General features: G+C 36.1%; 1 protein-coding gene across 1 annotated transcript in view; it reads left to right on the top strand.

Annotated features, from left to right (window-relative positions):
• ldb3a (LIM domain binding 3a) overlaps nucleotides 1-14,777 on the top strand; it is a 78,460-nt gene that overhangs the window by 43,331 nt on the left and 20,352 nt on the right. Inside the window, exons 4-6 of the mRNA XM_039768454.1 lie at nucleotides 2,479-2,554; nucleotides 7,821-7,843; nucleotides 12,632-12,835. Coding sequence (XP_039624388.1) covers nucleotides 2,479-2,554; nucleotides 7,821-7,843; nucleotides 12,632-12,835 — 303 coding nt within the window. The remainder of the gene's footprint in view (nucleotides 1-2,478; nucleotides 2,555-7,820; nucleotides 7,844-12,631; nucleotides 12,836-14,777) is intronic.

Raw genomic sequence — 14,777 nt, forward strand, 5'->3', positions numbered from 1 at the left:
ATACCGTTAATATGTCACTGACATTTGGTATTTTACCAAATGACTCTTAACATGGCTGCTATTATGCCAGTCTTAAAGAAGTAATGTCTTGATCTAGATCATTTTGATAACCTTGTCTAACCTTTTACTTTTATCTGAAGAACTGGAGCATAGTGTTGCTTCACAGTGAATTGCATGTGTGGAATAGCACAAGCTGCTTGAATATTATCAAACTGGCTTCAGAGCTAAGCATAGTGTTGAGACTCCCCTAGTGAGGTGGATGATCTTACAGCAACTGATAATGGCAACTGTTGTTTTCATATACTTCTGAATCTTTGTTTTTTTGATACAGTATGGAATTCTGTGCTTAATCAATGTATTCAGTCTTGTTTAGGCCTTACATTTGTAGCTTGGCATGGTGTCTGTCCTTTCTGACAATTTTTCACTATTCCTGTTACACAACAGGAATTATTTATTATTGATCCTCTCTTGTTGGGACGGTGTGGTGGCTCTGAGGCTAGGGATCTGCACTGGCAATCAGAAGGTTGCCGGTTCAAATCCCGCAAACGCCAAAAGTGACTCTAATTTGTTGAGCAAGGCCCTTAACCTGCAATTGCTCCGTCCTGGGTATGACGTTAATCTGCATCCAGCCCAGCAGGGAAAAACCTGGGTGTTGGTGGCAGAATTGGCACTCCAGTCACCATAAAAAACCTCACACTGGTTCCATTCCATCTGAACTAGTGTGGTGCTGAAGTGTCGCCCATTGCGTGGCTGCACTCAGGTCCTGATCTGGGATCCTGAGTTGGTTTGTCATGTGGTGGGGGCCGTTTGTTTAGAAATTATATTTTTATACCGATGACCCCCACTGGGTGTCCCGTATAGGCAGTAAACACAGACTATCTAAGTCTATCTAAGTGGTAACACCTGCAGTGCAAGTAAGATATTGGCAAGTGTTACAAAGGAAAGGAGCACCTTCTACGCCATATTTATATTTCATTGATTAGATCACAATTCCAAGGAATTCATTACATAATCAGAAAGCATGATGAGGGTAGTGAATCTGCTGACAAGGGGAATTGCAGAGAATTCACTGAAACATTATCCAAATATGATTGTCTTGGCCACACCCTTCCAGTCACTTCTGTGTTTTTGGCATGCCCCATTCTATTCAAAATGATTTGATTTCTGCTATTGCAGCCACTGTTGTTGAAAAAATCAAATGTCAAGTCCAAACTGCTACTTTTTTTGCATGGCAAGTAGATGAGACAATTGACATTTCATGTCATACACAAATGTCTGTCATAGTTCAATATGTTAATAGTGCATGGTCAAAATTGGGAGTAATTTGTTGGATTTTTTGATGTTGGGGTACAAGTTGTCCAGTCTGTCTTTGTTGTTTTAAATAAAAATATGCCGGTCTACAATTACAAAGAAAAATGTGGATCAAACCTATGATGGGGCTGCTTTCATGTCTTCCTCTCTAAACAGACTCCGAACAACACCCAATGTAATGTTTGTACACTGCTATGTACACAGACTGAACCTGGTGTTGTCTCAGGAGGAAAATGCTTGTCTGAATTCTGAACATTTTTTTGCATCTCTCCCTTAGTTTGCCACGTTTTCTAAATCTTCCATGAGAATGTCTTTTCTCAAGTGTGAAATGTGTTCAAATTTCCCCAGATACACTCTTACTCAGTGGAACTTTACATCAAGAATAGTGAGCACTACAACTATGATGGGTTCCTGCAGACTTTTCATAAGATTATCAAGGATAAGACCATAGTAGACAAGGACACACTCAATGCTGCCAAAAGCTTGTTAAAGGATACTGCAGGATTTTGAGTTGGTTTTCATGTTGTACACATATGAACAAATCTTCTCAGAAACTGATGTGGTCTTTGACATTGTGCAGCAGAGGACTATGGATGTTCTTTAATGCAGTAAAGAGTCGAGTGACTCTTTGATTTTGCAAAGGAGAAGAGGTCAGAGGATGCTTTCAAAGGTGTTCATGCAAAAGTGGCAAGTCTTGTATCAAACCCTTAAAATAAGCCTAGGCAAAAGCATTGGTGTCTGTCACAATTGCAGGATGCCCAGGGGCATAACAGAAATCTGTACTAGATGATCTTATGAAGCAGACCAGGGATCTTTGGAATCTGCCTAATTTTCTATTACATCTTTATCAACAACTTAGTGATATGAAATTGGTCACACTCATTCTCACAGTACTGTATATTTATTTTATAGAAATTGAAATACTATATAAAACATTTTTTGCAGTTAGATAAAAATGTCACACATGTCTAAAGTAAAAATAAAAATATCATATAATGATTTTTCTAAAGTGTTCATAGTGGCAGTATTTGCTTTTGTTCAGAGTTTTGTTTTCCTGTTATATTGATGTTAAAGATAATTGGGTCTCTAGCATCACGTTTGGTCTTTTAGTGCAATAATATTGCTAAGGAAAATCTTTTTTTTTTTATATTTTTTATTATTATACAGATCAAAACGCCCAGCTCCTGTTCCCACAGCGACTCCACGAGTTGACTCGCCAATGCCTGTTATTCCCCACCAGAAGGTAATAAGATATGCTTACCATGAATTTCAAGATTTATTTTATTTCTTTTTTTTTACCATAAGGCATTATCTTTAAATTATTCACACAGTATATCCAGACAAATATAGTATATTGTATTTCAGAGTGAAAAAATATTACTTTCTTTATATTTCACTTAACCTGTTATGTATGCATCATCAAGAATTACCTATTTTTCACAGTTCTGATTCTGAAATCTTTTCATTGAGCATGTAGGAAGAGCCATAAGGTATGTGGCAGTATGAACACAAGGCATCTACATTTTTTATGTAATCAAAATACTCAGGAATATCTGAGTGCAGCCTTCATTATACAGTATGTAAGAAATATATACTGATGATCTGGTATTTAAAACATTGGTATTTTGCCAACTCCCTGTAGTGGATTTCATAGAGATTTCTTTAACATTCCTGGTTTCCACTGTGAAAATATTCATAATGATCTATGCTTTCGCAGCTTTTTTAAAAAACTCTTTTTCCAGTTGTTAATGTCCAACAGGCTGTCTTAAGAATATGTGGTGCATTGAGAGAGCTACATTATACTATACATCAAGCATTGTCAAGTCAAGGACTCTCTTAGTTATTAACACAAGGAATATCCTTTGCCAGATAACACATTTAACATTATACTGTATAAGGAGCATTATATGGGAACTGTCTGTGTCAATTTCAGAGTTGTTGCCATTAGTAGTTATGTAGCTTCATAAACTCCTTTTAAAGCTGAGCATGACCCAATGATGCAGATTCTTACAGTTTTTTTAGATTTCTTAAAATGCAATATTCTTTAAACATTGTTTTCTCTTTAACACATTTAGCAACCGAGTTCAGAATTTGTATGAAAAAGGTAAATTGTTCAGTTATGGTTGTCTGTATTCCATGATTTTTTTTGTCCTCCTTTTTCCTGTTTCTCTTGTATAAAGGATCAGTGTCTTCAACTCAATGGCAACATACGAACATCATATGCTGCCAGCACTGAGCTACTAGGTGGTATGAATGAATGCAGTTCCTTCATCAGCAATCAGCAATTCAGTCCACCCTTGGGTAGATCTGATCTCGAAGGTCAAAACCCTTCTACTGCAAAGATAATGTCAGTTGTGGCTGCAGAAAGCCCGGGTGCCAAGTCTTTTCATTGCCAAAAGTATAACAATCCTATTGGCCTTTATTCAGAAGAGACCTTAAAAGTCACTGCCCATGCTCATGGCATCCAGAAAGGATTGAGCCTCCTAGGGGGGTATGTATAGTGATATGACAAGCACATTTAGGTGTGACTCATCATTTCCGTTTGCATGTAGCACTCTCCCCACTGTTTTCTTGGGAGGTTCGACAAAACTCAGAACATTCCTCATTTGCAAGCCTGCTGAAGCAAAAAAGGCAAAACGAAAAATAATCATTATAGTTTAGATCCAGCAGTTTGTAGTTTCACTTGTGAAATGACTAACATTTTCTTTTTGGTTTATTTGTGTGAAGGTAACTCAATAACAAATACAACTGGAAAGTTGCCTGTAAACCCTTTCAGAAAATGAGAAAAAATGCTTTTGTTTGTAGTAGACCCAAAGGTAAATATTTTGTAATTGATTGCAATAGGGGGTACATGCTAATCGTACACCATCTCTTAATTGTGATTCTTTTTTTTTTCCTTATTTCCTTGCTTTTTTTAAGCCAAACTTGTCTATTAAAGTATAATCATTGGCATGCTGTTAAAATCCTCAAATCATATACAGTATTGGATTTTGTATTTGGTTTCTGTGTAACATTGAGGTTTTCTGATTGTTCTTGGGCATTGACCCTACCCAGCTCACAAACAAATATTCTGCATTTAAATTGAATTTCACTAGATCTACTGAGCCCATAATTGGACATGCATAGTCATTTCCTTGTTGCATTCGATTCATTATCATCTGTGTTCCCAAATGTGTCGGTACATAAAGATGTAAGAAAATTACCAAGGGATGACGATACTGGATATAGGTTACATGGACAAAACCTAACTACTTCTTTGCCTGTTGCTCAGCTAAAAAAATAACCTTAAAAAAGTAGCATAAGTAAATATGGTTATAACTTTTAAAATTGTTAATGAAACGGTTTTTTAGGTCTATTTGGTAATTTTAATGTAAACTTATTCATTTTTTATGTGTTTTGGCAGTACTGTAATTGAGAGTATTTTATGAATGACATACTGTAGTATTGCAAATGTTTCAGTAAAAAAAAATGTCCCACTAAAGGTCATGTCACATTATGCAACATTGCTGGTGATTTTCGGATATAGCTTCCATTTATGGTGTACTCTCATAAAGTCAGTCATGTAATGTGACGTGCCCCACTACACCAAGTAGTTCACAACTCTCTCTGACAAACCTGTTTGATATTGTGTTTAGTCATGGGGCGGGTTTGTGTATTTCTGAGAACTGACAACCAATGAATGCTCATCCAGAAGTACAATGCATATAATGCAGCAGTGAAGAATATGGAACATGTGGGCTTTGGACCTCATAAACTCTTAGAAGAGAGTCTTACCTGTATAATGGTCATTTGTTTTACATACCATATACCACAACATAATAGAAAAATAAAAAGGGCAGAGATTGTGACTGAACTCGGAGCACCTGTTAACCCTGCATATGGCTTAGGATCCATCAGACAACAAGATGTCAGAAAAGGGGGCAAGCATGACTATACTTGAAGGTCAATACACAAGTACTAAATTTGACATGGCTAGTGATTTTTAAGTTGTTTAAATTGACATGGTCTAGCAGTGAGATCAGCGACTATGGTTATCAAATCTGACATATCACATGACTAGAAGTCGTGTAAGCTGACAATGGCTTAAAATGCATTACTGTGCTCAAATGTCAAGTCAAGTCAAGTTGGGGAGCATGCACTGGTACAGTGCACTGCTGCACCCACTACACAACAAAGCAACTCGGGATCCCGGTTGGCAACCCCCCAGGCAGACACGAGGTCCAGTTTTACCCTCTGGAAATGAATCTTTATCTGCCACAGCCAGGCGTTACGTGGGCAATCCCTTGGCCTGGTCCAGCCACTCTGGTCCCCAACAATGAGGATCTTACGAGCTGGATCACCCTCGGGGAAATGCGCCACATGGCCGTAGTGCCGTAACTGACGCTCAATCACAATGTAGGTAATGTGCCTACATTGGGACTCCATGAGCAACTGCTCATTTGACACAAAGTCAAACCAAACAGTACCCAAGAATTTTCCAGAGAGACACGATACCAAAGGAGTCCAGTCTTCGTCTCAGGTGACTGGATAGCATCCATGTCTCATAACCATATAGCAAGACAGGAAGCACCAGGACTCTAAAGACTTGGACCTTCGTCCTTTTGCATAGATCAGAAGCACCACACACCCCTTTCCAGCGACCACATGACCCCCCATGCTCTCCCAATCTGCCTACTGACTTCATAAGGAAGAGTCACCAGAGACATGAATGTCACTGCCAAGGTAAGTAAACTTCTCCACAAGGTCGACACTCTCTCCGCAAACAGACACACTGCTGATGGCTGTGCCTAAGAGGTCATTAAGGGCCTGGATCTTGGTAGCTTATATGTGCTACTAAAAAATTAGAAGATTCTAAATATGTTAGAATAGTTAAAGAAACACCAGTGTATACTTTTGGAATTGGTCATTTGATCACACCACTTAAAAAGAAGGGACAGTTGTCATTTCATTGAGTTAGTCAAGTGAATTGTGACTTGTAGCGCAAAACCATTGTTATGTTTCTTTGACACAATAAACCAAAGCATGTATCTAGACAAACATTTGTTGGCAATGACTGCATTAATGATCTACCTTGCTCATAAATGACATAAACAATTTAAAACAAAGGAGCCATTCAGTCTGACTTTTGTAAGAGGTGAGGCTGCAGTTCCAAAAAACAAAACCTGCTTTCATTTATCGTCCACTGTTTCCTGTTTGCTTCTTTCTTTATAATACCACAACTACTTGCCCTTTTAATCTATGGTTAAAAAGTGGGCTAAACCTCCTGCCACCTTTGTTTCTTACATGAAAACATGCATACTATTTGACATGTCCTTGACTGAAATTATAAATAAATGATTTATATGTGTGAAGACATTTAACTTCTCATATGTTATGAAATACTCAACATGTCGGCATTCTTGTCTATAAATCACTATCAAGGCTTTGTTACTATTACATATTTATAGTACATTAATTTGTGCACATTGCAGTTTTTCAAATATTAAATTCAGCTAATGTTTTTTTTTTTAGTAGTGATGGTGCTGAAGAAGTACCTGTAATCGGCTTGTTACTATAGAAATTTAGCTTCTGGTGTTTCCTAGATTTGTTTTAAGCTGTCACCAGGCATAATTATATATAAAGTACACTTTTCACAATCAGATTATTATGAGAATTTATTCAATTAGAAACAGACATTGCAGTGTGAAATTCAGTTACTGTTATTGCTGAAGTAGTGAAGAAAAATATTTAATCTACATTCTCTATACATTTTTCTACAAATTTTTACTTTGAGTAACAACATTTTGAAATATATAATAATAAATATGAACACAATGCATTTACATATTTGTGTTATCTATATTAATGTATTATTAGCAAACAAATGTATAGTTCATCATTATTATTTTTCAAAAATGTTTGACAGCATAATTTCTTTACTTTGTAATGATGACTGTGGATGTTTCCCGGGTAGTAATCATGATAGGGTTACATACTTATCATTTAAAGCAGACCATCTGCCCCTGGCTTCTCTTTATAAGGCAATGGAATCTGATTACTTCAAGTGGTCCAACACAGCTTCCCAATCTGTCTCTTTCTCTGCTAGGAAGTTATCTGAACTTAAGGAGAGCATGCATTGCATGATATAGAAAGGAAAATGCCAAAGGTCATGTTGTAGCAATGATTTTGGAGCAGTGTCTCATATCGTGCATCTGTATCAGGTGGCAGCTTTGAATAACATAGTATTCTATGGGAATTCAAGCAATGGGTCACACGTTCTTCTTCATTTGATATCTAGCAGTCCCAGTGGTGTTGAGCAAAGAATGATGTAGGCAGTTAGTTTCATAAACCTTTTATATGTTATTATATAATGACTAAGCATTTGTAAATTTCTAAACATGTTAATTTAATTCCAGTTAATAATTTTTGCTTTTTTTGTGTGAAAAAAGTAATCCCACTATCTTTAGCCAATGTAACACCATGCACTTTGATTTCCCTCTTTTCTTTCTCTTTTTCTTTTCTTTCTATAGGTCATTGCGAACACTGTTGCAAAGTTAGTAAAATCCTGTGTGCGATGACAAGCATTTCTTGTATTTTGGTAGTTGAGCTGCTTCTCAGAAATCCCATATGAGTGGGTGTAAGAAATTAAATGCTATGTGTTAGTGCAATCCATAGGGGGCAAGTATTCATGTGGTAACCAAAAGTGTGATTAGCATTTAGGGGCTTGGCTTTAACTATGAATAGTAAACAACATCTTAAAATTTTTATATGTCAAATTATTATTAGTATTTCTTAAATAATAATGTACTTCATATGGGATTTACTACTGTTCAGTGGTATTTCTATATTGTCGTGATGCATGTATTGTATGTTGAAATAGACTCATCTTTAGAGATGTTCCTTGGTTTGCAGGTGCATGTTTTGGGTGATGTTTTGGGTTTCTGATATGGGTACAAATGTTATGTCATAAGATGTGCATGAAAAATGAAACATAGTTCTTCGTAATAAAGTTGATATGACAGCATAGCAGGTTTGGCAACGGATATATGTATGTTCATTAATTCTTTTCTTAATTAAAATATATCTTTAAAAATGCTACTTGCACATATGCAAAGAAGACATTGATACATAAATATACATTTCTGTCAATTATTATTTAAAATGTTAATAGCATTTGGACTCTAGTTTTATACTCTTACATACTCTTCACATCTTCATACTCAATTTCCTCCTTCAGTTCAAAGACTGTTTATTTAAGTGGTGACTCTAGATTGGTACGTTATGTGTAAGCGGTATTCTAGATTGGCCAGGTACTAGTGATCATGCAGCTTAGGGTGAGCAATTTTACACTGGAGTAAGCAACCTACCAGCAATTTTAAACTTGGACCAGTTATCATTGGACCTCTGTTACAAGCCTTCTAACCTTTATTATTATTACTTGCAAAATACCCGTGCTTCGCAGCGGCGAAAGTACTGCCTTAAAATTTTTATTAAGAAGAAAATTAAACCTTTTTAAACTGAGGGAAAATATACCAATAATTATTTGTTAAGGATCTCTTTGTATACCACATTGTCAGTTCGGCCCTCCGGTTGTAATATGACTTGTCTAAAATTTCACAGCTTGGATTTCTGCTGTCATAATCGGTTTGAATTTCATGGTTTGTTTCAATTATGACAGTATTTGCAGGACTTGTGTTGAAGTGACATTCGGCATCTGTCAAGCGTTGTAAGCATACAACCGGTTTCATCAATAACTTCACATCCAGCTTTTGAGAGTTTAAACATTCATAAACATCAAAGTGTCCACTACTCAGATTGTCACCTGTGAATCTAAGATGTTTAAGAGGCATTGGCGGTTGTTGAAAGGTGTAAAATATTTGGCCATTTCAGTACACTTGAAAGCGACAACCGAACAATTCAGCGGCAGCCATCAACTCGCATGCAGAACCATAGGTGAAGGGCTTAAGCATTTCACTCTTATAGTGCCCCTGTGTAGTATAATTATCTCCTGTTCCGGCATCAGTCCACACCTTGAACCTGTCCCAGTCATTCAATACATAAGACAGAATCTTCCTCCGCATATCAAGAGTGAGCCTGATATGGCCGTGCAATATGTAACACAGAGAATGGAAAAGGCAGGCGGCATCTCCGGGCATGGAAACCACTCAGTGAGTGACAGTTCTTTGATTGATGGTGACCACCTAGATAGACATGTTAATGGGGGTACGGTTGGAACGATAAAGGAAATGGGTACCTGAACAATGTAAAGTAAGTCTAAAATACCTACAAAATAACTGTAATCGTAATAAACGAACAATAAAACAGCGGAGATGCCGTGGATTAAATAAAAAGGCTGTAGTTATCAGCAGGGAGACGTGAATCCCGTGGCAAAGCAAGGAAGGGAATGAAGAGACCGGAGCGACGGACAGCCTTTTATAGGCAGGCAGCCAACAACGTGGGAGGTGTTGGGATGGGGGACCCAACTCCACCTCACACGGTGACCGAGCTGCAGGCTATGTTTATATGTACGTAAGTAGGATTCAGTTAGCGTTGGGAACCCGCATACCAAATTTCTTGAAGATGGGGCCTTAAGTAACAAAGACCGTTGGAAAGTTTAATATCGCGGCCGACAGTGGCGTCATACCACAGAAATAAGTATGTACATCGGTTTTGGTTAGCGCAGGGAAGCCGCCAACCAAATTTCGTGAAGATGGGGCCATAAATAAGAAAGTTCAACATGGCGAGCGTTGTCGACCGTTATGACTGTTACATGTAGAATTTCGAAATGAAACCTGCTTAACTGTTGTAAGTAAGCTGTAAGGAATGAGCCTGCCAAATTTCAGCCTTCTACCTACACGGGAAGTTGGAGAATTAGTGATGTTGGAAAGTTCAATTTGGCAGCCGACAGTGGCGTCATACCCCTGAAATAAGCACATACATTGGTTTCGGTTAGCGCAGGGAAGCCACCTACCAAATTTCGTGAAGATGGGGCCATAAATAAGAAAGTTCAACATGGCAGACGTTATCGGCTGTTATGACCGTTACGTGTAGAATTTCAAAATGAAACCTGCTTAACTTTTGTAAGTAAGCTGTAAGGAATAAGTCTGCCAAATTTCAGCCTTCTACCTACACGGAAAGTTGGAGAATTAGTGATGAGTCAGTGAGTGAGTCAGTTAGTGAGGGCTTTGCCTTTTATAAGTATAGATTATTATTATTATTTTTATTATTATTATGCATTTTTACACCTCACACCTGTATAATCATACTGTTTTGCAGCTATAGTGTTTTTTTTCCTGTAGCAGTAGTTGAGTGAATTAGTTTTGCATCAAAATGATAAATTTTGGCCAGTCTGGCCGTAGTACAATAGCTGATGTTTTTATCTACAATGTATTACAATTTAGAGGAGGAGCACTGGCAGTTCAGCTGATTTGATCAGTGAGTTATAATATGGTCGCATATCAACTTTTTTCATCTTATGAATAATGTAATACATCAGTTTGTATCATTTCTATAGGTGAAAGATACAAATGCCATTTATGTTTTGCAGCATTACACATTTGTCTTTTAAAACACATTATTTTTTATATTAATCTTTTCAGTTGGTTCAAAATAGCTGGTCTTGTATTAATATCTTTTTAAGAAAATAATTTGAGATAAGCTTGTTACATACCTGACTGCATGTTAAATGAAGTCTTAAAAGGTTTATACTCAAGAGCATGTTGATGATGCAGCCTTGCATGGAGTTGTATAATTGTATGCTTGGTTCATAAAATGTATTTTATTCATGTTTACACTTTTTATATGCTGGTTCATGGTTCAAAGTTTTGAATCTTTTGGTATAAAGTATATAGTACACTTTTAGCTTTTAGTAGCTTTTGAAACTCTTGCTTCTTGTACTTTGAAGACTTGTTTTGGCCACTGCATGTACTGTTTATTCTGCAGCAGGTTACACATCAATTCCACAAGTTTGATTTAAAATTTCAATTCAAATATTATATTTCAGCTATTGTATTTGTTTTAACAATTGTGTAATTTTAGTTTTGTAATGCAACTTTTTATAATAGGAATAGTCACAAACTTAATAGTTATAATTTTACTGAAAAGGAAAAATACAGCAATGGGCATGACTAATTAAGGGACAACATTTTAGAAGAATACATTTTAAATCAAACAAATAAAACTTATGTTTGAAAGTCAGTTTTTTCAGTTCAATAAAGGATACATATTTATAAGCCAAAGGATAAAAATGTTGATGCAAGTAGTATATTGTTTACAAAAATTGAACACCTTGTTTTAAAATGTTACTGATTTGAATTAAGAAATCAAATATTGGTGTCCCAGAAGTTATACATGTAGCATATTACATATACTCAACTTGATATTAAATAGATATTACCATTTAAATAAATGAATATTGTAAACCTAATATGTAAAATAGTGTAGTTGATAAAATGTAAACAGAAAATCATGAGTGAAATAATATTTTTCCCCATCTTCTTGCTAAAAGAAATTTAATACAGCTGAAAAGTGACCATCAGTTTAATAATGATTTAACAAATTTAAGTTGACTGACAATTGTAAAAAAAAAAAAAAATAAAAATAAAAAAGCTGTAACCCACAAATAAACTGATTTAACCATGTTGACTACAATATTTTCAACAGCAAAGGGAGCAAATAGCTATAATGTGTTACAGGAATGAGGAACAATTAATTCACAGGTGGATAGTATATGAATTAAAGTATTCTCCTTTGTGCTTCATTTTCTATTTTTTTGCCTGCAGTGCTATGGAAATCAGAGTTGAAAATGCATTTTCACTTTGCAATATTGATATTGCTTAAATATACAGTTATGGGAGTATTCTAGCTAGGCAATTCTGTTGTGTTTTGATCATGTTTCACTTATTCTTTAGATAGTTTTTGAAACAGTATCTTGAAGTTTATTTGTACCTTTACCATTGCCGTTTCCATCGTATGTCACCACTAACAAAATAGTAGGAACTTCATTCTAGTTTAATTAACTTTGTAACTTTTTATTTATATATTATAAAAATCAGTTAAGCAATGCCACATCAATTTCAGCTCCTTAAAGTCTGCTAAACTTACATAGAATTTACATTTTAGACAGGCTATTAAATTAATGTGCTAGAACTCACATTGGAGGATGGTTTTGAAAGTACTTTGATGGAATGTTTGCAGCATGTGTGCAAAACATTACTTTGAGAGTTGAATTCAATTTGGTGTGTTTCTGCAATTTTTATTACTTATTTTTATTTCTTTTAATTTTTTTTTTACACTTTCCTCTCATTTTTCTTACTCTTTGCCTTTTCCCATACCACCCCAGCACTGAATATGTCCCGAGCTTCAATCCCAGCATATTGAAGGACTCTGCTTTGTCCACACATAAGCCCATAGAAGTTAAAGGTCCAGGTGGCAAGGCCACCATCATTCATGCCCAGTACAACACCCCCATTAGCATGTACTCACAGGATGCAATTATGGACGCCATTGCTGGTCAAGCCCAGGCACGGGGCAGTGATCTGTCTAGGTAAGGAGTTTATTTATTTCTCTCTGCACTTTGTCCTGTATATAGAAAAGGAAAAAGGCCTGAAATTTAGTCCTTCAAAGTGATGTTTGTTTTATAAAGAGAAGCATATTGTTTTAAAAAAAAATGGCAAACGCCACCCTTTCATTAACATAGCCTAACACCTATGCTCTACTGATATGATATAAAATTATCATTTATATCTGCACACTTAAGTCACTAAAGAGGACTAAACTTATCTCAGAAACTGTTTATTTTATTTTAGTCTAACCATAGTTTGCTACAGTTGTGTCTCTGTCTCTGTTAAAGATTGCCTGTCTTGTGCCTGCTTATTGCTGTAAGGTTGTTGAAGTGTCTTTTTGGGATAATGCATGACTGTGCCTTGCTTTTGAAAGCTGCTTGCATAATCTGTGATTATGAATACTGTGGTATCAGTAATTAAGGTATTTCATTTCAGTTTTAAGTACATATTTAATAGCTATTGTTAAATTATTTTATTAACTAAAATTTAAATACAGACAATTAGGAGGGAATGTTTATCCCTTCTGATTCCCCCATTTGCAGGTCCAGCCTGATTTGTTACAAAAATTAAAAGCATCCCTGTTACACACATTTAGTTTGGTGACATTGCATTACTATAATATGAAAGTCTCAATGTTAGTGCTCTCATTTAATCTATTTTGAGATATTTAAATTTTTCTGTTGATCCTTTCTGCTTGAATTCTTTGTAAATTGCCAAAGGATTTATACTCAAGTAATTTTGAATGGTTTTCTGATCACTCAAGTCAAGCCAAACCTTTGCAATCTTATTTGTAAGACTGTATTTTTAAAGGTGGTAGCCTATAAGGGATAATGCTGTCTGTTTTAAATGTTTTACTTGTGTCTCTGTTAAGAAATGTTTTCGTTTTCCCGCTCAGATATCCAGAATCATCAGTCTTTGCTTTTTTCTTTTTCAATTAATAAATAAGGCTGGTTTAAGAATTGTAAGCAAAAATGCTAAGTGGCCACTTTGTTTGTACACTGCCCTTTGTTTGTACATTTGCCCTTTTCCAGTAATTGACTGTTCAGGCGGTAACACATCCTATGCGCAGGAGGTGCCATTTAAATGAAATAGAAAGGCACCAATCAGTTTTATGTATGTGTCTGCTTCTGTGTGTGTGTGAGTGCATAGAGAAGACCTAAGACTAAGGATCTGAATGGCTAGGAACATGGCATGTCATTGAGCACTAGATAAGCCAACCTGAGAGTACTGTATACAGCAGCCCTGCTGAGTTTTTTATATAGGATAGTGTCATAAGTATACTGATAATGGGGCACAACTTAGAAAATATCCATCCAAAGCAATTATTTAGTCTGAAACAAACCCTTGATGAAAGGATCCCAGAGAGATTGATGCAACTTAGATTGAAGAGAGGATACAGTAGATCTAGTAACAGCTGAGTACAGCAATAAAGTTAATGGAGACCTAAGTATATACAATTTGTCATTCATGTTCATAGATTTAGCATGATAGGCAACAAACAATCTGAATTCCTGTCCTTTTGGTGTAGAACTAAAAGGCATGGGTACACTGAGCTAGGCAGCACAAATGCTGATGTATTTTGAAGGGAGAGCCATGTAATGGCCAAAATGACATGTGTCCAAGGAGCCATTTTACTAGATGTCAACAATTCAGGCTAGTTGTAGCGCAGTGTATTTTCATGGCACACATTGGGCCTCATTATATGTGTAAGGCATCATTTAGATACTGCAGGATATCTGAACATTTTAGCTAATAAGAACCTGTTTGTGGTTGGGTGTATTATAACATAATAATGTTCCCTTCCACAGTGCTACAAAAGTCCTGGAATGATTACACAAATGTGACACTAAACGTAGTTCAATACAGTGGCCCACCAATTCACCAGACCACAGTCCAATGAATCAATTTGGGATGAGATACATT

The sequence above is a fragment of the Polypterus senegalus genome, chromosome 1 (genome assembly GCF_016835505.1).
Source record: "Polypterus senegalus isolate Bchr_013 chromosome 1, ASM1683550v1, whole genome shotgun sequence".
Lineage (NCBI taxonomy): Eukaryota > Metazoa > Chordata > Cladistia > Polypteriformes > Polypteridae > Polypterus > Polypterus senegalus.